The sequence below is a fragment of the Heteronotia binoei genome, chromosome 6, assembly GCF_032191835.1.
Source record: "Heteronotia binoei isolate CCM8104 ecotype False Entrance Well chromosome 6, APGP_CSIRO_Hbin_v1, whole genome shotgun sequence".
Taxonomy (NCBI): domain Eukaryota; kingdom Metazoa; phylum Chordata; class Lepidosauria; order Squamata; family Gekkonidae; genus Heteronotia; species Heteronotia binoei.
The window spans coordinates 16,027,254-16,053,065 of NC_083228.1; the positions used below are offsets into that span (position 1 = coordinate 16,027,254).

Genomic DNA, 25,812 nt, shown 5'->3' on the forward strand with positions numbered 1-25,812 from the left:
TGTGAGAGCTATGGCTGACCAAGGCCATTCCAGCAGCTGCAAGTGGAGGAGTGTGGAATCAAACCCGGTTCTCCCAGATAAGAGTCCGCACACTTAACCACTACACCAAACTAACATGCTGAAGTGATAGAACAAAGTTAGAGTCCAGTGGTGCCTTTATGACCAACAAAGTTTTATTCAAAGTATGAGCATGCACGCTGGACCCTAACTTTGTTCTATTGCTGTTCAGACCAACACAGCTACCTATCTGGATCTACACTGAAGTGAAATACTGAAATATTTATATGTTAACAAAACCATCCTTGACGAGCCTTGTAATAAAAGTAGTTGTCTTGATTGTCTGAAAGATACTGTTTAAAATAGCAGAGTTCCTCTGGAATGGGGACTGACTTGTTTTGCAGTGATCAAACTTCATGATGAAGCTAAACTACCCAGAGGCATGATGTTGGCTTGCAGCTGTTCTTTGCTTGTAGCTAGTACTGTGTAAATTGAACTGTTTCTCTGTCTTGCTGCTGGCAGTCTCCTGTCTCCCTGATACGGTAGTTCTTGTAGCATTGGAACACTGATAAAAAGCTATTGTATGGCATCTCTTGAATTACCAGTACAGCACTTTGTCATATTGTCAGTTGGCTGATGTAGTCCTTATTTCAAGCCTAGCAGCTGAGGATCTAACTTTTCAGATCTGAGCAGAGTTGCAGTGTACAAAATGTGAGTCCAGTGGCACCTGTATGAGCTTTCATGTGCGCACACACTTAAAGGTGCCAATGGACTCATACATTGTTCTGTTTCTTTAGACCAACATGGCTGCCCACCTGAATCTGTGATACAAAATGGTTTACAAACTAAGTGATTAGGGACTGCATCTGTACTGTACCTATGATAGTGAGGATCCTGTTATGTAATTTTTGCACTGCTTAATACGTCCTGATAATACTTATGCTACGCTTTGGTTGTATCTTTTAGATTTCTGGTTGGTTCTTGACTTCTACAATCCTAGTGCATTGTTTATTGAGTGTCCCATTGTGTTGATTCTACTGACTCACTATGTGGAATCTTCCTTGAGTTCTGTGAGAAAGGCAGACTATGAAAAATGATAAACCTTCTAGGTTGAGGCTAATGGGCTTAGAAGTTTAGGGTGGCAGTATAAAATCACTTTAAAGCCAAGTAGTCTTGGGTAAAAAGACAAGTGGTCTTGAGTGGAACTTGGGTTCTGGTGGCTTAATGTGTGTTTCCCAACATGATGCCAGAACCTCACCATCCCTACATCTGTCGCAGTTTTCTTTTTGATTAGCTCAGCCCTAAATATTTTGTTTTCTGTCTCAAAAGTTGTTAGATCATTTTTGATTGAGATATGCACCAACCAGCGTTCTCTGCACAGACTGATGAATGGTAGGAGGGGCAAAATAACTACAAAAGAATTGAGATTGTGTACTTTGTATGGATTTGTTGTGATTGCTGTTGATATTAGCTCATTTATCCCAAGAAACTCAGATGGTATATGCTGGGCTTGCGTTTCTTTTTAGAATAGAGAGTGAGTCGCTCAAGTTTACTTAGGGAGTATCAGTATCATAACCAGCGCTTTTTGTGTGAGGATAAAACCACCAGTACTCATACAGAAGATTGCACTGATTTCCACCAATTCCCCCCTTCCCTCTGCAGATCCTCAATAGGGTGTTCCTGAGGGTCTCCCCACCCCGCTCTGACTGAGTGAAATGGGCCAGTGCACAAGGAACAAACAGGACTTGGGAAAGCTCTGAAAAAAGATGCAAGTACCGAGTAGTGATGAGTACCCTCACAAAAAAAAACAAAAAAAAAAACCCCTGCTCATATCAGCCTAATTTCTGGGAGATCCAGGTTCAGATCCCCACATGCCGTGGAAGTTCATTGAGTCACCTTGGGCCAGTCACACTCTCTCAGCCTAGCATACTTCACAAGGTTTTGGATAAAATGGAGGAAAGGAGAATGACATAAACTGGCTTGGGTCCCAATTTAGGGTAAAGATGGGGAACAAATGAAGTAAATATGTGTCTTAATTTTACCCCACTTCATCCTTTCCTTTTGCCGTTATCTATCTTCCTCTTTTTTCTCCTTAGTTTATTGCTTAGTTCATTTATACTAGACTATAGAGTTACTTTTAAAAAAAAAGTTTAATGTATGTTTGATACAAGAAGCACAGCCCATAAGACTTTTAGGGTATTCATGAACTGCTGCGAGAAGGGCTGTGGGCCTGTCTGTCCAATAGCATAGTTAGGACTGATCACCTCTGTTTCTCTTCAATGCTGTGTTAAGAACATAAGAGAAGCCATGTTGGATCAGGCCAACGGCCCATCCAGTCCAGCATTCTGCGTCACACAGTGGCAAAAATTTTATATATACACACACACTGTGGCTAATAGCCACTGATGGACCTGTGCTCCATATTTTTATCTAAACCCCTCTTGAAGGTGGCTATACTTGTGGCCGCCACCACCTCCTGTGGCAGTGAATTCCACATGTTAATCACCCTTTGGGTGAAGAAGTACTTCCTTTTATCCGTTTTAACCTGTCTTAACCTGTTGCTTCGTAACAGTGTAGTATGTGACAGTTTAAGTACACTAGAGCAGCCCTGTCTCCAACATTGGGCTTTTGATGCAGACACAGCAACAGTGAGGTACTTCTGGCTGATTCCTTGAAAAGTGGAGGCATCTGCTCACCCTAAGGGAGAATTTGCCCGAATCCCTGAAATGACCTCTTGGTACTACAAGATAAGGCTGGGACCCAGAGAGGTATTTTCGGCACATATCCAGTGAAGTTCTGCCCAGCTTCTTTGAACGCCTCATCCCCTTGACAAACTGCTTTGAAGTGCAAACTAAAGGTTTTTTACCTGTAGTCCCCAGTATGTCCATAGTCTTCATGGCTGTTTTGGATCAAGACTGTTGTTCACATCCTGGCTGAAATGCTTGCTTGTCAAGGCTTGCCTTAGTAACACTTGAAGAAGCAGGAGTCTCTACGTTGGAACAGATGCAAGCTCTCGAATCATAAAATTGGGCAGGCATGTAGTGACTTCGTTGCTGTGTCCAAATAGCAGTTCTGTGTGCCAAAAGATGTTAAAGTTAGGAATTGTTACTAAATGGTGTTGATAAAGCTTGTTAGGACATTGTTAACTTAAAGCAGGCTGTATTTGAGATAACGGGACTTGGACCCCACTTGTATGTTTGGTTTTTGAAATGCATCCTGAGCCTTTGGAGTGGGTAGAATAGGGTAAACATTTGAGCTTTAAGTAAATGCACACACAGTAAATAAAATTTGACTTTGCCTGTTTGTATTCAGCGTAGCTGGAAGAAATCATTAATCTCGGATGGAACAACTACTCAGCTGAAAGATAAGACCTGCTGTTTACCAGGATGAGTTTAATGCTTCTGAGATTAAAGGCGAAAGGTCAAAGTGGTGGGTATTTTTAAGGCTTTAGGTTCATTAAGTTGTTCATCAGATCATGGTTCTTGAATTCTTATACTTCATTTCTCAACATGTTTGAATTCTTTCAGACTTACTATATAATTGCCCATACAGTATTTGCCCATACTTTATGCAGTCAGTGGCTTTTCACAGCCTTGCTGCTTCAATTTAATTGTAGATGCTTCTGCATGCAAAGCAAATGCTCTAAGATAACGTTAAGGGTGTTATCCCAAGCATTATCTTATCTTAGCATATATGTAGCACTTCAAGGGGACTCAGTGTACTTTAAATATTTTCTTGATTATTGGTGTGGCACCCTGTAAGCAATATTCCCTCTAAGCTGTGGAGTCTTGTGAGCAAAAATTCTACTTCATGAGCTCCTGGCATTAAAGTTGTGAGCTACTGCATTAATTAGTTTTAAAGTTGTGAGCTACTGCATGAATTAGTTTGCTCTGGACCCATTTTTCCTGAGCTAAGACAAAAATGTGTGAGCCAGAGGCTAAAGTTGTGAGTGTCTGCATAAATTGCTTTGGGCCATTTTTCCTGAGCAAAGACAAAAAATATGTGAGCTAGAGGCTAAAGTTGTGAGCCACTGCATGAATTAGTTTGTTCTGGGGCTATTTTTCCTGAGCTAAGACAAAAATGTGTGAGCCAGAGGTAAAAAAAACGGTGAGCTAGCTCACACTAGCTTGGTTTAAAGGGAACACTGCCTGTGAGATAGGTGTGTTAAAGTAATATTTCTGGTAGGCATGTTGAAGTGAAGAGTTTCCTGATTAAGAGAAGATTTGAACTGAGTGTGATTTAATTTACTTCATTTTATACTCCACCTTTTGCTCTAATGGAGGCCCAGAGCAGCTTCGATTGTTCTCTCATCCATTTTACTCTCACAAAAGCCCTGAGAAGCAGGTCAGGCTGTGTGTGACTGACCCAAGTTTCCAAGCAAAATAATGGCTTTATGTACAGTTCCTAACCATGTTGCTGTTAATGTCAGGCTTGAATCAGGCAATATAGATAGGATTCTGATCTCTGTGTAGAACAGTGGATTCAATATTAACCATAGTTAAGGGAACAGTAGTCACAATGGTGTGTACCTTACCAGTCCATGGTTAGAGCAGTTAATTTTTTTTTTCCCCACAGAGGAAGAAATGCTTGCCCATCAGCGTTAATTAATGTGTTCTGATAAGTGGAATGTTAAAAAAGCTTTCTTACTTTTGGGGTGAAACTTCTGTTGATGGTGTACTGCGTTTCATTTTTACCCTTCATACATGAGTCTCATAGACTCATGTATGAAGGGTAAAACTCTGAACTCTGTTTTCAAGCCTGAAAACCATTTGCCCTCACTCACTGTAGAAATAGAATTCTCTTTGGCTGCTAGGTAAGTCAGTTATTTTATTTAAATTGGGGGTGCTGTTTTTCCTGGCAGGTTGCAAAGTGTGAAACACAGGAAGTGCAGTGTTTATCTTTTCAAGCACCTACTTCTGGAAAATACTAAAGGTAAACCGTGCTGTCGAGTTGCGACCGACTCATGGCAACCACGGAAAACACTACAGGTTTTTCAGAGAAAACTGGAACCTGGTTTTCATTCTCAATTAATAGGGTTTTTTTTTTACTATAAAGTATTCATTAACTTAGCAAACATTGTGATGTCTTTCCCCATTCAATTGCTTTGGCCTGCATACTGCTTCTCTAAAACTTGGCATTCACCATTTATAGGAATTATCCTCTTCATAGAGGAGAGAATGAAAGGGGAGGGACAGTGGCTCAGTGGTAGAGCATCTGTTAAGCAGTAAGTGGTAAGCAGAAAGTCCCAGGTTCAATCCCCAGCATCTCCAACTAAAAAGAGTCCTCAGCTTGAGACCCTGGAGAGCCCTGCCAGTCTGAGTAGACAACACTGACTTTGATGGACCAAGGGTCTGGTTCAGTTTAAGGCAGCTTCATATGTTCATATGAAGCTTCATATATATATATATATATATATATATATATATATATATATATATATATATATATATATATATATATATATATATATATATATATAAATCATCATAAGATAGGGCATGGGAACTGCAGATTCTGAGCAATTTGAAGAATGAAAGTATGAATACATTTTATATAATACTTGAGAACATGTGAAAATCCAGTGATGAGTCCTTCTCCAGGAGCCCTCTCAGGTCTGACTGCGCGTGCGTATGGGCGGTGCTGAACGGGAAACCACAGCTGCTCTTGTTCATCATATGAATGAACAGCTGCCTGGAGAATTGAATGTTTCCAAGTAGGGTACAGGAAATGGGAGTTACCAGCACACAACTAACTTTGTTGGATGCTTACTCTTGCTTTCCTTAGCAAAAACATGATTTGTTTCAGCTCTTGTGTCAGTTGTCTGCTGCGTGGTTAAAGCTCTCCACACTACTGATGAGATGGTGTAGAATAATCCTGCATTTACCAGCACCTTTAAATGACCTCTTAAAGGTCACTGCTGTTTTAATAAAAATTAGTCAAACGGAGGTGAGTGCCCGTCTTTTAAGCAAAGCATAAACAATGCAGCTGTGTTTTATTTTTAAAATTTTATATTGGAGAAAACATTACTGACTCAAAATTGTACAATCATAAAGAACCTGTGGAGATGAAACTGTGGTTTTTAACAAAGTGCATGATTGCATATTATCTTTTTGCACATTATCTGGTATCTTGGTTTTCATGTGTTAAAATGTTGCCTCTTTCAATGAACAAATAGTCCTGTTTGTCTTTTAACCTGTATCAGATGTAATCTAATTGTAGAGACAACTTCCAACATCAGCCACTCTGTTAGAGGAGATTCTGATGCCCCCCCCCAGACAGTTTCCTTTCTGGTTGCTATCTATATACTTTCAGTCATCTTCAAGGCAGCTGTCTGTCAAATATTCAAATAGGACTAGAAGTGGGTAGAATTGTGTGACTCAGCCAGTCATATCTTTGGTATTTCCCAAACTCGGAGAGCTTACTGAAAGTCAGAATAAATGTTACTGGCCTAGACAGACCAATTCTCTGCTTTGGTTGAAAGCTGGCTTCACATGCTCAGATGTTTATGTTTGATAGCCCGTATGAATGATAGTAATCTTCATGCAGCAATGCAGACTTTCTCCTATTCTTGGATTTTTTTTCATTTCAAATACCGGGCAATGAGGTGCTGGTAACTGGAAAAGTCTAATATAATATTAGCTAAATGTTTTTCAGGCCAGGTTTCACAAGAAGGACTTAGTGGGTTTAGAGTTGCCAGCACCAAGTTGGGAAATACCTGGAGATTTTGGGGGTGGAGCCTGAGGGAGGGTGAGGTTTCAATGGGATACAATGCCATAGAGTCCAGCTTCTGAAGCGGCCATTTTCTCCAGGTGAACTGACCTGTGTCACCTAGTGATCTGTTGTAATCCCAGGAGATCTCCAGGCACCACCTGGATGTTGACAATTCTAGTTGCATAGGAAAATGAATAATCATAAAGAGTTTAATCTAGCGATTTCAGGGTTTGCACACACATAACTGGCATCTCTGGGAATGGTAGAAAAAACTATTAAATCAAAAGCACTGCCTCAGTTATGTTAGACTTCTTTTTGAGCAGAATTTTGCTTGTGCCGAGGAGAACTGTTTTTAAATCAAATGCATCAAAGCAGCCAGTTTGTAGGAAATGCAAAAACCAGCCGAAGCTTTGTTTTGTGGAAAGTGGCAGGCAATCTGTTACTGTCTGCTTCCTCCTGAATTGTCTTGTTCCTGCAAGTCACATGGCTCGTAATACTAGTAATTTTTGCTTGCACTTAAATTGCCCTGTTGCGTCCAATGTCAAAAAAAGACTATTTTTAAGAATTCTAGAATTTTAGTCAGTTTACACCTCAAGTCTCTGTGTGCAGTCAAACTAAAAAAAAGACCACTGGTAGGGTAAACGTCAAAGTAAAACTAAGAGTCCAAACGGTCATAAATCTGAGCGATCTGGATCTTTCCAGTGTTTTTTTTTAATGGCTGATAGTTGGTTTAAAGGACTCTGATTTGGGCCCTAAGGATGTTTGACGTTTATCACCTCTGCACAGTGTCAACAAATGAAATTAATACCCCCTTCACATTGTTAGCCCTGTAAAGGAGAGCGGAGGTAGCAGGAGAGGGTCCCCTCCTTTTCCAAACTATAAATTGTAATCCAGGGCTGAATGCCCCATTTATATAATCCACAGGCAAGACAAAAATTAAAAATAACCAGGAAAGATGAAAAATAAGACAAGCCAGGAAAACCCAAGATAAATAAAAAAAGTAAAAAATCCACAAGGAGAGAGGGGAAAAAATGAAGAAAAATAAATGAAAAAAGTAAAAAGAAAAAATATTCCAACCATATGTTCAAAGTCCTCCAGGTAAAGCCACGTGTAGTAAACACACGAGAAGAAAAGGAAAAAACCAAAATTGGAGAGAGAGAAAAATAATAAAAAAATCACCTTCAACCAACCAACTTTTCGTAATCCATTAATGAGTTAAAGTCAAAGAAAATACTGATAGCCATGTCCACCATCAAAAAATTTATAATCCATTTATTTTTCCAACAGTTAACAATATAGCTGCATTTTATAATCCACTGCACCAACCCAGTGTGATTCTAAATAACAGAACCCAAAGATGTTTGTTCAGAATACTTCCCTTCAACAAAGCCATCAAACTCCTTCCTTTTTATATATCTTTAAGAATCACAAAGGTTTATACAACACTGTATCTGTCCATTAGAAGTCAATTCTTTAGAACAGGGGTGGCCAATGGTAGCTCTCCAGATGTTTTTTGCCTACAACTCACATCAGCCCCAGCCATTGGCCATGCTGGCTGGGGCTGATGGGAGTTGTAGGCAAAAACATCTGGAGAGCTACCGTTGGCCACCCCTGCTTTAGAACATTAATTGGCTTGACAGTCTTAACAGAGAATTCTTACAGCAGCTATTCTTCTCATCCATATATGCTTGCAAACAGCTTTTCCAACGGCAAGATCTTTCTCTCCCCAAAAAATTCAGAACAAATCGGTTCAATTCAGCCATCAAGTCTTTTTTGTCTTTAGAAACTGGTGTGAGTCAGTCATATTTTTCAGGACAACACTAGAAAAGTCATCAAGTTAGTCAGGGACTTTTTGAGGCCTCGAAAAAGAAAAGGAGAGAGCTAGGTATTCCCCCCCCCCCTCACATTCTCTTCACCTTTGCCTCGGTCCGTACTCCACTTGACTTTCAACTCTCCAGTCCCAAGATTTCACAAATTTTACTTCAGAAGTTAAGTATAGAAAGGAAGGAAAAACTTAGTCTTCCCAGGAGTAATGTAGTCTGTTCATATCATGCAGAAGGGCTTGATAGAATAAAAAGAAAAGGTCTGGTAGTCAACCCCGATGCCATTTAAAAATGGCGATCGGGGCAGCAAGGCTCGCAGCGAGTCAGGCTCGGGAGACAGCTGCCGCTGACAATCCCGACCCTCGACTCAAGCTGCCCACCTTCTGAGACCCTTCCTGGGTCCCAGGCTCAGGTCTCCCTGCGAGGAAGACTCAACTGCCCGATTAGAGAGCGGCTCTGAACCAGCCGATCCAAGCCTCTCTCTAGCTTGGGTTGCCGAAACCGGAAAACTGAGTGGTGTTAGTTTCAATTGGCCGAGTTTGCACAGCTGGAAGCATTACATTCTGATTCCACCCACCCCCCAACTGCATATGCCAACCTTTGCACATGATCTGAGCCCTAAACAATTCTTTGTCTTCAGAAACTTCTGAAAAGATCTTGATTGTGTATCTTACCACCATCTTGTCTATATTATAAAATCTTTCGAAAACCCCATGAGATACCTCCCAAGAGATTCCCCCCCAGTGCTCATACTCATTTTATGAATCATAGACCTGGGACATAACAGGGTTGGGTGATCCCATGTCTTTATTGCAGAAAAGATGGATTAAATCAAGTGTCCCTTGAACAACCTGGGCTGATCTCGAAAATGACATGGAGTTTTCCCCAGTTATTGGAGAAACTGGAGAAAATATGTCTCAAAGCCTTGCAGAAGGTTTTTTTAAGCTTGGGGAAGAATAAGAATTCTTTTGTCTTTGCTTAGATCCCCCCCCCCCCCCCCTTCTTGGTTTGGCGGTATTAGTAGATAGGCTGGTTTGTAGTGTTACTGTGGTAACTAGAATATGTGTTTGGTTTGCTTGATTGTCATTCATCACCACTTACAAACCAAAATGACTTTGAAATGACTCATCTTTTTTGAGCTGACTTGCTGGGGCTATTATGCGACATTTCTCTCTTTTAAAGAAAGTTCTCTATTCTGAGTGGAGTTTTCATAGCTAGTATTTTACATATATGGATCAGCTACAAGAAAGTGTTTAAATACTATCGTTTCCCACTTGAACTAACAGGAGGAAACTACAACCGTGTTCTCTGAGTGACAAATGTAACATTTACTTTGCAGCAAAAGGAACAAAGGGAGAACGACCACCTTGCAGATGTGTAAGTGCTGTGAATTTGCTACTGACTTATGGTGACTCCTGTGGTTTGCCATGGCCTTCCTCTGCATAGTGATAATGAAATGGGCTAGCCTGGGCTGAAGACTGACATCACCTATCCCTTCCCTGTTGTAGCCCACATTAAAAAGAGGGATGTGTGCAAAACATGCAGAGGGCAATAGTTCATTGGTCAGAACCTCCATTGGGAGTTTCAAATGGACAGCCCTCTTCTTGATTTGGTCTATAAAGGATTATCCTGCTTCTGAAGAACAAACAAAAGTTCTGAGTGGTGACAGAAAACCGTCATGCATGTGGGTTTCTGGGGCGCAGAGTGCACATCTGGATTCAGAGAAACAACCAGCTCTATAATAGCTGTAAGTTAAACTTGCATTCTTGGGTGTGGCAGGGAAGAGAAAACCCTGAATGTAATAAACAAGATTCCCTGCCTGTTCTCGTGGAAAGTATTTGGTATGGCTATGAGTCATTTTGTAACCAAAGGCTTTTATAATAAAAAGCATCTGAGTTTGTATAAGGATTTTAAAGAACCATAGCAGTACTGTCGACAATTTAAAATGAAAAGGCAAACTCTGCTGTGTAACTGCTTTTCACTGTTTTATAACTGCACTATTTTCATCAGTTTGTAGTTTCTATGGGATTTCACCGAAAACATAGAATAGTGTACTATCAACAGATGTAACAGCGCAATCCTAAGAGCACTTTCCTGGGAGTAAGCCCATTGAATAGACCCTAGTAGAGTTCTGAGTACATCTGCTTAGGATTGCTCTCATAGTATCATACTGCTCAGTAGTACTTGATGTCTGTCTTGCTTGTTTAGTTATAAACTAGTTGTAAGGGTATTTACACTAACTTGTATATGAGTCTAATTGACAAGATGGACATTTCCTGTTGCATTCTAGATTTATAAACTCCAGCACACAGCACAGTGACTCTTCCCAACCGGGGGAAAAACAGCTTTGGTTAGAAGAAGATGCCTGAGGCTGGGGAAGAATTCAGCCTTTGTTTACTGCAATGTTGGGATATAGGCCGTTCTGCAATTTCCATATCACCAACTTCTTTTCTAAAATAAGTCTCTAGCACTTTCTGGTTATAGAGTTATTGAGGGGAAAGGTGCAGGCAGCACCTTTTCCATTACAACTCAGGCACTAAAAAGGACTCACTCCTTAAAAATGAAAACTGGGAACAAGTACATTATTGCAATAGACAAGGGATGTTGAACACAGTTGTTATGAGGGCTGGATCTGACATAAATGAGACCTTGTCAGACTGCGCCATGTATGTATTAAAACGTAATGCCAGGTAGTGGAGCTATACACTTTATAAGGGACACAGACAAACACAATTAGAGATTTTTTTTAAAAAAAAACCACCTTAAAATAAAACATGTTTAAAACATTAGCACTCATGCACTATTTTGTTTATTTAACAGTCTGATAACTGACATAACTCAGTAGGAGGTGTAGTGGTCAAGTGTGTGGATTCTTATCTGGGAGAACTGTTTAATTCCCCACTCCTCCACTTACAGCTGCTGGAATGACCTTGGGTTAGTTCTAGCTATTGCGGGAGTTGTCCTTGAAAGGGCAGCTGTTGTGAGAGCACTCTCAGCCGCACCCACCTCATAGGATGTCTGTTGTGGGGGGAAAAGATATAGGCAGTTGTAAGCCACTCTGAGTCTCTGATTCAGAGAGAGGGGCAGGGTATAAATCTGCAGTCCTTGCTCTGAATTATTGCATCAGAAACTGAAGACAATGTCTGTACTGTAGCAGTCTTGAATATCCAGCTGTTATATAGGTGTATATCTGTAAGTTGCAAACTTACTTTTGATTTATTGACATTCATTACAGAATTCTCATGGTCAATGCTTTGAGCCCTAATCCCAGAGTAAAACATGAAATGGCTCAGCATTGCGAGCTTTTGTACATAGATTGCTTCTTGTGTTGGTCAAGAACATGTGAAGACACCATGACACAGACTGAGGGCTGTGTGTTTGTCTACAATACTATAGACTTCCCCAGGTAATTAATGACAACTCCTACGAGGCAGTGCAAGAATAGAGAGACAGCAATATGTAGTGGTCAGTATCAGTTTTCAATCTGGAAAGTCTAAATTCAAAATCCCCATTCTGCAAAGGAAATGTGCTGGGTAAACTTGGCCTGGACACACACTCTCAAACTAATTCACCTCACTGGCTTGTTATTCCTCATCTGAATATTTCACATTGCTTTCCTATGAGAAAGACTGGATCATAAGGGCTTGAATGCCATGAAAAAGAGAACCCAGTGGCATAACAGCCCCACAAAAACACTCCCCTCCTCTCTGTGGCAATGCAAAAAGTTCATAACTTGAATAAAACTTTGTTGGTCTTAAAGGTGTTTTCTTTCTATCCCATGTGATTGAGGGAACTGGGCAAAGTAAGCCCTCATTCTTTCCCCCCCCTCCCCAGAGGAAGAGGAGGGTGAGGAGCCTCAGCCAATGGAAGACAGAGAGACTTGGCTCAGTAGCTCTGCTGTGTGATTGAGAGAGCCTGGCAAAGCACCCTGCAACACAGAAGAAAGCAAGAGAGAGGGAGAAGGAAGCAGACTGCAGGCAGTTGCTTCTGGGCCACATACAAGCCCTGTGGGGGCCAGATACAGCTGGCAGGCCGCACTTTTGACACCCCTGCGCGTAGATCATGATAATGTCATAAAACAATAGCAATCTAGCAATCTTGTAAGTATTAAAAAGCTGTCTCGCGGAGGGGGGTGGCAGCGACAGAGGACTGAAGTATGGAAAATACTAGGGAAACAGTTCTCTTTGGATGTTCTGTTGCCCCTATAAATGCTGCTTCATTCCCAACAGCCACAGAAGCTACATGGAGAATGGTTTTCACATGGAAGCAGCTCTTGTCTTCAACAATATTTTGCTCAGTCTAACAGAACATATTTCATAGGAGATTTTAGTGCTTTCTGAAACTTTCCAGGGCTTTTGGTGGAAACAAAATGGGGAAAGGTCCTCAGGAAACCCCATACAGGAAAAGGTTTTCTGATTTTTATTCCTGGCCTTCACTTCTATGTGCCATAATGTAGTAATGAACCTCCTTGCAGGTGGTCAAGAGATCTGTTATTTAAAGTATTTATATCCTGCCAGATCTCCTCAGATTCAAGGTAGCTGTCAAAAGCGGCAGTGACCCCCAAAACTTTATCAACAGCCAGCATCAAGTCAAAAATGCACCCTACAGTTCATGAAGTAGACTGACAACAGGCTCCAGCATGTTAAAAATATTCCTGAAAAGACTCCTTCCCCCCCCCAAAAAAAAAATCTGTAAGGAGTTACACACCTTTATGCTTTGTACTAAGGCTTAGAACTGAAGTTATTATTCCAGCTCTTGGCTAGGGTCCGGAGAACTACTTAGGCTAATGCAAGGGTCTTGTAATAGCTCAGTAATTTTCTTCTCTGAATACTCTTTAAGTGCTATCACACTTGGGCATAGACAGGGATGGCTTTTTAAGGAATAAATCATACCCTTGGGCTTTTTTTTTTTTGCCATTGTACTAGATCTTAGTTTTTTGCTTCGAACTAGGGTTGCCAGGTCCAGTTAAAAAAATATCTGGGGACTTTGTGGGTTAAGCCAGGCGACTGTGGGGTGGGGCCAGGCGCAAGGCTGTGAGAAGCATGATTGAACTGCCAAGGGAGTTCTACCATCACATTTAAATGGAGGACCCTTTAAATGCCTTCCCTCCATTGGAAATAATGGATAGGGGCACCTTCTTTTGGGGCTCATAGAATTGGACCCCCTAGCCCAGTCATTTTGAAACTTGGAGGGTGTTTTGAGGAGAGGCACTGGATGCTATGCTGCAACTTTGGTGCCTCTAGCTCCAAAAACAGCCTCCCTGCCCCCGAAGCCCCAGATACCTGCGAATCAGTTCTTCATTATACCCTATGGGAATTGGTCTCCACAGGGAAGAATGGCGTGCCCAGCAGACATCATCTCCTCCCTCCCCCCCCCCCCCGGCTTTCTGATGACCCTGAAGCAGGGGGAGGGCCTCCAAACTGGGAGTCCCCTGCCCCTAACTGGATAGTGGCAACCCTACTTCAAATACATTTGGACGAAAGAATAGGTTACCTGTTCGCTTAATTGAAAGGTTTCTGATTTGGTTCACTTTTGGAGGTGAGAGAAGATTGTTTATTCAATAGACCCAGATTAATCTGTATTCATAAGTGGAATGTATTGATGTTGCATTGGGTATATACCGTCAACTTGGATACACAATTAAGAAGTAGTAAATAACTGCTTTTGCTTTTTAAAGCTCTGTAAAGGCATCTGCAAGTGCAAAGGTGGATCCCAAAGTCACATATTTGTAACAGTAGGATGAACTAAATGTGGTAGTTACTGAAAAGTTGCCACCTGCCTTAGCTGTTAATGATTTGGAGATTTCTAAGAAAGCTAGCTCAGTGCAGGCATTCTTTGGTTTAAGTAGGCTTCCATAAGGCTGAAAGACTGGCTCCAGCTAGAACAGACTTTATTATATGCTTTTTTAGGTTTCAAGAGTGTTATAGTCCAAAAGGTTTTCATCTTTCTTCAGAAGTGGTTGCTGGCTCGACTAGAGAGATGAATGAGGATCTAAAGCTGAAGTACTGCTATTTGAACACATGAATGGCCAAGCTGCTTTTAACTCAAGGGAATGCATTTTGAGAAGGAATAACAGCCACATCCAGCTGACTGGATGTCTTCCTTCATAGTACTGCCTTTCAGTGATCAGCATAAAACAGGCAGACAAAGAACTCTTGTGGAAACTCTGTGATGCACTTGAATTTCATGTAGTTATCTTGGGGGGGGGGGGACATCATGATAGCAGCACTAAATATTGAGCTATATCAGGGGCGGCCAAACTGCGCCTCGGGAGCCACATATGGCTCTTTCATACTTATTGTGTGGCTCTCCAAGCCCCCACTGCCCTGTTGGCTGGCTTGGAGAAGGCATTTGTCTCTTTAAATCACTTCTCCAAGCCAAGCTAGCCAGCAGCTTGGAGAATGCATTTAAAGTTAAAGTTGCTTTCTTTCCATCTCTCTTCCCATTATTTTTCCTCCCTCCCTCCCTACATCCGACGTTCATGTTTTGCAGCTCTCAAACAGCTGACGTTTATTCTATATGGCTCTTACGTTATGCAAGTTTGGCCACCCCTGAGCTATATCATGATAGGACGGAAAACTGGAAAAGAAATCATGTGATTGATTTTTTGTTTTTATCCAAGTTGGGTCACTGAAAACAGTTTTTCTTCGGAACTTGAACCTAATTTAGACAGACATCCTTTGTAAGCTTGAATGCTCTGAAAAGGCTTCAATAGCTGTAAGATTTGTAGTTCATGTTGGTTAAAGTACTGATTCCTTTTCTTTTAGGCAATCTGGGTGTTAAAAGAAATAAGGGGGGGGCACGTTACACACGGTTTCACAAAAGGTGAGAGAAGACCTACTCGAATCTCTGAATTCAAGAAATAGAATGTGAGAAAGAGTGTGTGTGAGCTCTTGTACTATATGCAGTAGAAGCCACAATTTGAATATTACAAAATAGCACAATTAGTCATTTATGTGTCACTTTCCACCTCAAATCTGGTGCTTTTTTATTTTAATGTCACTGTGGCAGCTTGTAGTAAGAGTATGAAGCTTTTTAAGTATTTGGTGTTTTTTTAAGTATTGTTTTCAGTAGTGGGTTGCCACCACTTTCCAGTAAGATATCTTTCTACTGTGAAATGGTCCATTTTACTTTGTGGCTGGAGATAATGCTGCATCAAGTAGAATATTAGGATGGAATTCTAGCAGGAGCTCCTTTGCATATTAGGCCACGCACCCCTGATGTAGCCAATCCTCCAAGAGCTTTAAAAGGACCCTTGTAAGCTCTTGGAGGATTGGCTACATCATGGGGGTGTGGCCTAATATGCAAAGGAGCTCCTGCTAGAATTCCACCCCTGATTAGAACTGTTTCCAGGCCAACCATTCGTTGTTTAACTGTCAAGTCAGAGCTGACTTCAGGCAACCTGTAGGGTTTTCAAGGAAAGAGGTGTTCAGAGGTGGTTTGCCATTGCCTGCCTCTGCATCACAATCCTGGTATGCCTTGGAGATCTCCCATTCAAATACTAGCCAGGGTTGTCACCGCTTAGCTTCCAAGATTTGACAAGATCACTCTAACCTGAAACTTGGTGCATCAGCATATAAGTGCTTTGAGTTTGGGTTTACCAATTGCTGTGCCTATCTCGCACCAGAAGACAAACCCTGTAGCCTCAGGGATGGCACTGGGGAAATGCCTGCTGGCACAAGTGCTTAGGTCTATTGTGTCTGTAAAGTGCTGGCCATACTTACTAATTGCTCCTAATCAAGGAAGGGTATTTGAATTTAGCCCTGGGATTACTGTGGGTGCATACCAATCTGGGTTCTCTTTTGTCTCCAGAGAAGCTTGAAAAATCAGTTGCATGGAGCTCTGCCCAGAGAAGAGATCCTGCAGTGCTTCCTGTTCAAATAATTAAATTGTTCCAAGGCTCCAAGGATTGATTCTACTAGTACATGAAAACATACGTCGTATGGTAGACCTATGCATCAGTGACACAGCTTCATCTGTTTTTTCTTAACAGGCATCCGTTACAGCACAGAAGTGAGTGTTGATGAAGTGAAGGCCTTAGCTTCTTTAATGACATATAAATGTGCAGTGGTTGGTAAGTAATACTTCTGAAGTTACCCATTCTGCTAACTGAACCTGGAATTAAACTTGTTAAAATCTTCAAAAGATTGCTTCCCCAGGGTCTAGAACTAAATTTACAGGACACAAAACATTAAAATAATGTTCCTATGCTTCTTTTGATCTTTATAGTCAAGCAATGCTCTTCTTCAGATGAAAAATAAATTGATGTTTAGCAGTGAATCAGTCAGTTGTGATGCAGGGGAAGAGGGTTCTTGAGAACAAGAGGTCCTCCACTGGCAAGTTTTGAAAAGGACCAGTTTAAGCAAGCTTTGGTTTTGATCAATGAAGACATGCTTCCTGAAGCTGTTCTTTAAAACTTGCTTGGTACTGGAAGGCAAAGGAGGAAGCATTTCTGAAACGTATGCAGAATCAAAATAAGTCTTGACATATTTCAGACCCAACAGTTTTCCAGGGCTGACTGGAGTCTCATTTTGTTTCCGGTAGCCATGTACACAGGTTACATGCAGGACAAGCGAATGTGCATAGAGGGAAACAGGTGTGAGCATACTGGCTCTTTTCTGCCGCCAGCTTATCATTGAACAAGTTGGCCTCTTCTCCCCCCGCCCCCGCACATTCCCCCAATTGTGGACACAGAACTCACATAAATATGAACTGTATGTACCCCGGTTCTACCTCTGATCAAGGACATTTGTTGTTTTATAATTTAGCTCTCTTGTCAACTTCCTAAAACTTAAGATGAAAATTTTGTTTTCAGATGTGCCATTTGGTGGTGCAAAGGCTGGTGTTAAGATCAATCCTAGGAATTATACAGTAAGTCTAAATTTCATAGAGCTCTGCTTTTAACTGGCGTTTTTAAGGATGGTTATTTTTAGAAGCTATTCTATTGTAGTAAGGTACCATGGTAGCGCAGAGAGAGTGGTAATTTGTACTCTATAAGTTGTTGGCATGGAAAAATTAAGCAACTTACTCAAAACCTAAAGTTTTCAGACATCTTGGTCAGGGATCTTCAACCTCTCTGAGCCCGTGGGGCACCTTTGGGATTTTAAGAGGGGGTAGTGAGCACCTCCCCAAAATGCCTGCCACAGGAGGCAGAGCCAAACTCAAATTGCTACACACAAGAGGAGGAGCCAAATGCAATATCTTCACTTTACAAAAGAATTGCAGAAGGGGAATAAAAGCAAACAAAGGAAAGCCATGGGGGGATGGGATAGGCCCTGCCTTACAGTGGCCCTGCCCACTTTCTGAAAAGCTCACTGGGCACAAGGGGAAAGTATCCATAGGCAGCATGGGGAGTCATGGTCCAAGATGTAAAAGATCACATTTTAAAATGTATTCAGAAGTGGGATATGTGGATGAGTGTCTTGAAATACCTAATGAAGGGGTTCTTCAGAAGCATATAAAGGAGTGGCAAACCAATGTGAGATTGACAGTTACAGTGAAGACAGGTAAGTGCATTTAAGTTCTTAAGTAAAAACTCTAGGGTAAAATGTCAGCTCACATTCATTTTTCTCGGCAGAATAAGAACATAAGAGAAGCCATGTTGGATCAAGCCAGTGGCCCTTCCAGTCCTACACTCTGTATCACACAGTGGCCAAAAAAACCCAGGTGCCATCAGGAGGTGTATCAGTGGGGCCAGGACACTAGAAGCCCTCATACTGTTGCCCCTCCCAGTCACCAAGAGTGCAGAGTATCACTTGCCCGGACAGAGAGTTCCAACAATACATTGTGACTAATAGCCACTGATGGACCTCTGCTCCATATGTTTATCCAGTCCCCTCTTGAAGCTGGCTATGCTTGTAGCCGCCGCCACCTCCTGTAGCAGTGAATTCCATGTGATAAGAATGTGTAGAGCTGTGGCTCAACTTTGACGACTTGTTTACTGAGGCACAGGTGATTCTGTCCCTGAGTTACAGCCACTTTGTTCTTTCTCAGGCGCATTAACCCCTCAGAACTTTTTCATCCCATCTAATGTAACTTATTGGGATTTTAAAATGTCCCGTTCACTTTTGCAAAGAAAAGCTGATGCAGTATCAAAGTACGGCAGTGGTATGAAGATTGACAAAACTGGAACTGTCAGCACAAGCAGATAATGTACTTAGGGTAGGGGGGAAAGTCCTGATAACCCCAGACGTTAGTGATACAGTGCAGAATTGTGTAAGGATGAGGTGTGCAATCAGTGAAACGAGTTAACTGATGTTTAAAACAGTGCTCAAACTGGCTGCTGCTTAGAATGCTGCCGCTTCCAAACCTGGTTTATTTGACTGGTGTAATGTGTTTAAGTTGTACCTGTGAATGCCTTCTTTTGCAGCCAGCGCACACCGTACTCTGGAAGGGTACTTAGCCTTTGCATCATTATATTGAGACTTAAATCAAGTGGAAGCAAACTGATTTGCTTTTTTTTCTCCCTTCAACCTTCCCCCCCCCCCCCCCAAAAAAAAATTATCGATGAAGCAAACTGAATGGTTGGTCTTTGAATACTGTTTTTATTCACGTCATCTCTGTTCTTTAGGGGATTCTCTTCTCTGCGGGATGCAGTATATTTTTATAATGGACATTATTTTTTCCAATATTTCTCCTAATGGAAGAAAGAATGGAAGATTAGTGATAGATGTTTGTAACAAGCTCTGGGTGTTGTGAGGCGTTGCCTTTTGCTACCACAAACAGATTTTGCTTGATGTTTTACTAGCCAAAGTATGTCAGGTTGGACCTCAGCAATATCATTCCAGTAATAGAAATGGAGGGGATGATTTTTGCTGATTTTTCCAGGGCTTTTTTTGTAGCAAGAGCTCCTTTGCATATTAGGCCACACACCGCTGATGTAGTCAATCCTCCAAGAGCTTCCAGGGCTCTTAGTACAGGGCCTACTTTAAGCTCTCGGAGGATTGGCTACATCAGGGGTGTGTGGCCTAATATGCAAAGGAGTTCCTGCTACAAAAAAAGCCCTGGATTTCTCCCTCTCTCGTTGCAGACCTCTTGTTTTCCCCCCTTGTGGTCCTGGGGATCTCCAGTCTCCCAGGAGCAGCATTTCCAGGATACATGTGGACTGTAGCAGGAGAGGAAAGGGAAGAAAGTTCCTTTAGCAGATATTATTGTCTGGATCTAACGCACTGTAATTTGACTTGGGCAGTGAACATAAACCCAAATATAGATCATGTAATTTTTCCTAATTCCTGTCTCATTAAAGAGCAAAAGCAATGTTGTCTTCTGTTCCTTTCTGTATCTGTACACGCTTTATCTCATATTGTTTGTCATCCTGGCATTTGCAGTATACCCGATGCCTAGGTACCTGCATGTTACGGACAGAACAATTAGAACTGAAGCTCTTGCATGTTTTGCATCGTGCTACATGCACAAACTAGAATATGTTAATTCGGAAAATGTATGTCCTGCCTTTCGGCCACCAGTATGGCACTCATGGCAGCTTGCAACAACTGATATGTAGTATCAACAAATGCGTAGAGAATCAAACAACGAGGAGATTACAGAGTAGATCAAAAAGCTGCAAATATGTAATAGAAAGGAATGGTTATGGTATACTAATGCACCATTTCTCTGATTTCTCTTTTTAACAGGATAATGAATTGGAAAAAATCACAAGGCGATTTACCATAGAGCTAGCAAAGAAGAGTTTTATTGGTACGTAATTTGACAACTTTTGGTAGAATATACCCTCTGTTCTTGCCACTCCCAAGGAGTTGTAGCTGTTCCTTGACATGCTTTCAGTAAGCCACAGACCATATTGTCTGTTAACAACTATGTTCACTCCCTCTGTGTACAGGAGGGCTTTACAATCTCAGTATGCCAACAGAATTCTTATGTAGTTCATTTTGGGGCCTATTTGCCACAAGGGTTACCAGCCTCAAGGTGGGGCTTGGAAGTTCTCCTGGATTTAGGAGTGATCAGCCTACAGAGATCAGCTCCTCTGGGGGAAATGGTGTGGTTGTTGCTTGTCTGTAGTGATTGACTTCACTTTATACTTTTGTTTTGTTTGTATTTATAAAGCACTGATAGAATTTGTAACTATTTTCGAGGCTGGCTTTTTGCAGAGGTTGTTACCTTACTGCTGCTCCTCTGGGGAAAATGGCACGTACTCCATGGCATCTAGATCCCTGTTGAGCTCTCTCTCCCCAAGCGTCACCTTCAGATCTCCAGGAATTTCCCATGCTGGAGTTGGCAATTGTGTTGTAAACCTTTGAGAGTTGAGTCCTAATATAGGGCATCTCTCTTAGGATTGCACTGGGAATCATGGGGGGTTTTTTGTACATTCCCCAATTCTGCTATATACTTTTTTCTCTGTCAAGACAAGAACTGTATACATTCATCATGTGGATATAGTGTTGATTTGTATAATGGCCCTGCCATAACTGATTTTTGCTCCCTTTCCGGATGTCCAAAACAATCTTGCTTTGTTTACACAGTTACTGTGACTTGACGGTGGCCCTGGCACTCTTCCTAAATAGGCTGAAGCTCTATAAATTTAACAGTGTCGCCCTCCTAAAACTGGCCAGGTTGATAGTCAAAGCAGTTTTGCTGCTACTCTTAGTTTTTAAAAAAAACAATTCTGGTAAAAGCTGTGCCAGTATGAAAGGAAGCTGAGGAAGGAAATCCAGCTCCACCTCATAGCAATCCCAAAACAAGTTTTTATAATAGCTTTCCAGAATAAATACAGTATTCTTAAGGAATCTTGCCTTGTATTGTGTGTGTTCTTTCCAGCCTGCCATGTCCATATTAACTTGCACTAAAGCTTGACTTGTTTAATGACTATTTGCAAAATTCTCTGTATTGCGAACTGGAGCCTCCTAGAAAGTGTTCTTTGGTGTCCCATGGGCAGCGTGAAATTGGTGTGCTTATATCTCATGTCCATGTCCTTAATAAAATATACACAAGGATGCCTGATTAAAAGGAATTAAACTTCAGAATTTCCATCAGGAAAGAGCCTTGCCACATGAAATGAAGTAATGCAAATGGATTCTGGTGCTGACCAAACTCCTAAAAGAAAAAAAAATATTTCTAGAAATGAATATAGGGGGTGTCTTTGCCTTGTTTTCATTGTTTAAGGAGGTATTTTCCCAAAGACAGTCTAATACAGTGATTATTAAACTGCCAGTATGTGAAGAAGTGAGCAGTGACTCACATAAACTCACACTCTGCCACTAATTTTGTTAATCTTTAAGGTGCTACTGGACTCTTGCTCTTCTCTGAAATTGCTAGTCATTCCCAATATTCTTCCAGATAGTCCAAGAGGCCGTGCTCAAAAGTAAAAGCATAGCGTTGCATATTTTCCAGAGCAAACAGTGACAAGCACTGAACTAAAGCTCAACCCTGAATAGTAAAATCTTAATTGAGAAACTTCTCCGTGACATGAACAATTTACCCTGCAATTATTGTGGCTGCGCTTCATAGCAAAGCAGCATCTGTATGCAGAAGGAGTTCAGAAAAACTTCAAATTGCCTCTGGCATGATTGCTGGAAAGTCAGAAAACTGGGGGGGGGGGTGCGGAAAAAGCTGTTAACAGCAGTCTGCGGAAACTATCTGTTTATTTAATAGCAGTCTGCTATTTTAATGCAGAAGATCTTATCAGTAAATAGAGATAATCAATACATGTATTTGCATGTTGTGAATGTTCTCCATCTTGCCAACAGGGCCTGGTATCGATGTGCCTGCTCCTGACATGAGCACAGGTGAGAGGGAGATGTCCTGGATTGCTGACACCTATGCCAACACCATTGGCCACTATGTAAGTTGTTTTGAGTGAAGGTTTCAAAATGAAGGCTCATACATGGTCAGCTCATTCTGCCAGCTGAATAAAGTATACTGTTTCTATAGTTCTCTTGGTTCACTACCACTGTCACGGTGGGAGGGGCTGTGGCTCAGTGGCAGAGCAGCTGCTTGGCATGCAGCGAGGTCCCAGGTTCAGTCCCCAGCATCTCCAGTAAAAAAGGAAGGGCCTGTCAATAGGTGATGTGAAGCACCTCTTTTTGAGTCCGCAGAGCGGGGATCCACAGCCTTTATGAGTCCACAGGGCACACTTGGAATTCTGACAGTGTGGCAGGCGCAGCTGCAAAATGGCTGTTGATGGAGGCGGAGACAGTGCTGCAGCTTATCTTCATTTTTTTCTTTTGCTGAGAGATTGTATAATTTTATTCAAAACGAACAGTCACACAGTGACGCTCTTTGTGCTATGGGGACAGCTGCCAAAGCAGTGTATTTTTTAAAAAAAAAATAATCTCTGCAGCCAATCAGAAGCCTTGCTGGGCAAAAGCCCCACCCAGCCATTGCTCACTTTCCAAAAAACACTTGGTGGGCACCAAGAATGATGTCCATGGGTGTCATGGCAACCACAGGCACTACATTGGGGATCCCCGCCCTAGATAGTCACTGCCAGTCACAGACAATTTTCAACTTAATGGACCAGTTGTCTAATTCAGTATAAGGCAAGTTCATGTGTCATGTGCGTGATGGATTTGTGTATGCAGGATGGTGCAAAGATGGTAATCATAGCTTAAAGCAGCTTTCAGCCTGATCTTGTGCTATGCCCACTTGGAAATAGCTGCTGCTTATTGGAGCTTACTCTCTGGCAGGTGTGCACAATATTGCAGTTTTAGTTTGGGATGTGCAAATGGGTGAAAGTTGTTACCAGTAGTACTTCATTAGTTGACATATATTACATAGTAAAAACAGTGGTATTCCAACTACTTTAGTAAGTTTTGAGGCTGTTGCCTAGCTTTAAAATGAAGCATAAAAAAGATTAGGGCTACTTAGGGCTCTAAGGAACACTTGTGTATCATGGATAATTAGTGTTCCCTTACTTATTGGGGCGGGAGGAGGGGAGCCAGGAACATAATGTTGCTGTGTACTTGTGCGCACAGGTATACAAATTTAGGCACCAAGGTCTCAAGTAAATGGGCAGACATCATGGAAATGAGGTTCTTTGGTAGCTTGGTAGGCAACGGCTGGACTTTTAAGGAAGATAGACTTCACAAATTTAACAGAAATCATTTGAGCTGTTTATTGAGACTAAAATAATACATGGAAGCATAAAAAGAAATTAGGAAATGAATGTAAGTATACGGTTGCATGGATATACAGTTGAGCTGGACTGCCTTTTTTGGTTTTGCCACCACATAAACTCTTCCCATTTGTCATAGCTGACAATATAATGTGAGAAAACAGACGTAGAAACCTTCCTTTTACTTTTTTTTATACTTTTAATTAATTTTAACTACAAAAAAAAAGGCATAAGCACAAATACATCAAGAGGGAGGGGGAAATACAGAGTGGGAGATCAGAAACAAAGAAAGCTGCGAATACATCAGTTACATTTTTACCTCAAAACAAAATACCTAATCCTTTCTACTTGCAAGTATTGAGTTTTCCCCTTATATTCTACCATCTTCATTTTCCATTGTACACTTTTTACTAAACTGTTACTTAAAATACAAGTCAGCAAACATAGATATATTTTTAAAAAAACACCAAGGTCTCAACACAGAACTAACTGGATAAGTTTAACCATATTAAAAATACAACTGACTTCTTATTTTAACAATGTCACCATTTAGAGAGGCATAAAAAAACAAATATTTCTTCTTCTAAGTTACATATTTCAAACGGATAGAGAAAAAGGTCAAATTTAAAATAACATAAAAAGTGGAGAGATAAGAAAGAAAAATGGTAAACAAGGAGCATATTAGTTTATCTATCTCAATATAAGCAGTTTCTCTAAACAAACATATTAAGAGCATATCTACCAGATTACAAAATAATTGTGTTGTCTGTCTTCTTAAAAATTAATCCAAGTTAACTGTTTATTTATCTAAATTTCTTTTCCGAACTTTTCAATCCTTTAGCTCTTACGTCCATATTAATCAGAGAGGAACAAACCTTTTATGTCCCAAAGATCTCACTTTGCCTTTTAAAATGGCATATCTTGCTGAGAGTTCCATATTATCCAGTAACCTACAGAGAGGGAAAACAATTTAAAATACCTTCTTCCTGAAAGTTTTCCACCTTTTGATTTTTTTGATGAAATGTGCATCTTCTCTCCTTAATGGAAGCATCCCTCTCAGTAACGATAGTCCCATGCCATTAGATCCTCTCAAAAAAACTTCAAACAGCCTTAACTTCCGGTTCTTCTTAGTAACTGCACCATAAGATTCCATTTTAGTTTTCTTCTTTTCATTTCCCGACGGATCTTTTTCCATTTCCAACTCCACAGACATCACCAAGATCTCTTTGTCACTCTGCCCATGTAGATTCAAGTTTTCGCTAGCTTTCAACATAAAAGCTCCCATTTGCTTTTTTATCAACTCTGTTAATAAACCAAGGTCCTGGCTTTAGAGAAAATATGATATCCATTGTATCTTTTTAATGAAACATTTCGCTTTGTGATGCCATTTTACTCTACAGATTAACTCAGTCTAATAATCAAAGTTGAAAAGTAACTCAGAGATCCAGTTAGTCTATCCTTCCAAATCTCCACCTGCCATATATCTTGGTTGTTGCCGTTTCAGTTGCACTCAGACAACAAATACCAATCTCTTTGGAATATATTTCATTTGTTCAGACCAAATTATAACCAATAATAGTCTCTTTATCATAATCTGGGTCGATTCAATCATAATCTGGGTCGATTTAAGTGTCTATATTCAGACAAATTCAGATTGTTGTTGGCATGCAAAGTTGTTCTTTTTATCTTTTGGAAGCCGGATTCATGGGAAAGTGGGGGGGGGGGGGATTCACCTCTCTTCCTTCCTTTGAACTGATCCGTTTGTTGTTATGAAAAATGACCCATTAGCCGATGGTATGAAAAACAAACTTACTTGCAGAGTAGAATTGCTGTGTTTGAAATAGGAAAGCAATACATCAAAGGCTTGTTAGCAGAAAAGAAAGCAAGCGGTCGGGTGTTCACCTTTTTCTGCCGTAATGGCAATCATGGCCGTGGAGCACTGGAGCACACAAGGAGGACAGGAACAGCCGCTGCTGTATCCCTGCAAAAGCCCCATGCCGAAAGGAAACCCCTCCAGGGTCTCCCAACAGCCCAATTCAGGGGGGCTGCAAGAGACAAGCTCCGTGGACCCCTACTGAGCTCAAGGTGACGGAACCCGGAAGTCCCTACCTATTACTTTCAGTGGGGTAAAGAAAGAATGTCATTCTGCATGTCTGTGTCCTGTCCCCTGATCCCTGTTGATGTCATTTCAGGCTTATACTGGCTCTATCC

The 25,812-nt window shown here is 41.2% G+C and overlaps 1 protein-coding gene across 1 annotated transcript in view; it reads left to right on the plus strand.

The window, feature by feature from the left end:
* Positions 1–25,812, plus strand: part of GLUD1 (glutamate dehydrogenase 1) — a 45,288-nt gene that overhangs the window by 4,607 nt on the left and 14,869 nt on the right. Inside the window, exons 2-5 of the mRNA XM_060241057.1 lie at positions 16,525–16,605; positions 17,347–17,402; positions 20,165–20,228; positions 22,235–22,329. Coding sequence (XP_060097040.1) covers positions 16,525–16,605; positions 17,347–17,402; positions 20,165–20,228; positions 22,235–22,329 — 296 coding nt within the window. The remainder of the gene's footprint in view (positions 1–16,524; positions 16,606–17,346; positions 17,403–20,164; positions 20,229–22,234; positions 22,330–25,812) is intronic.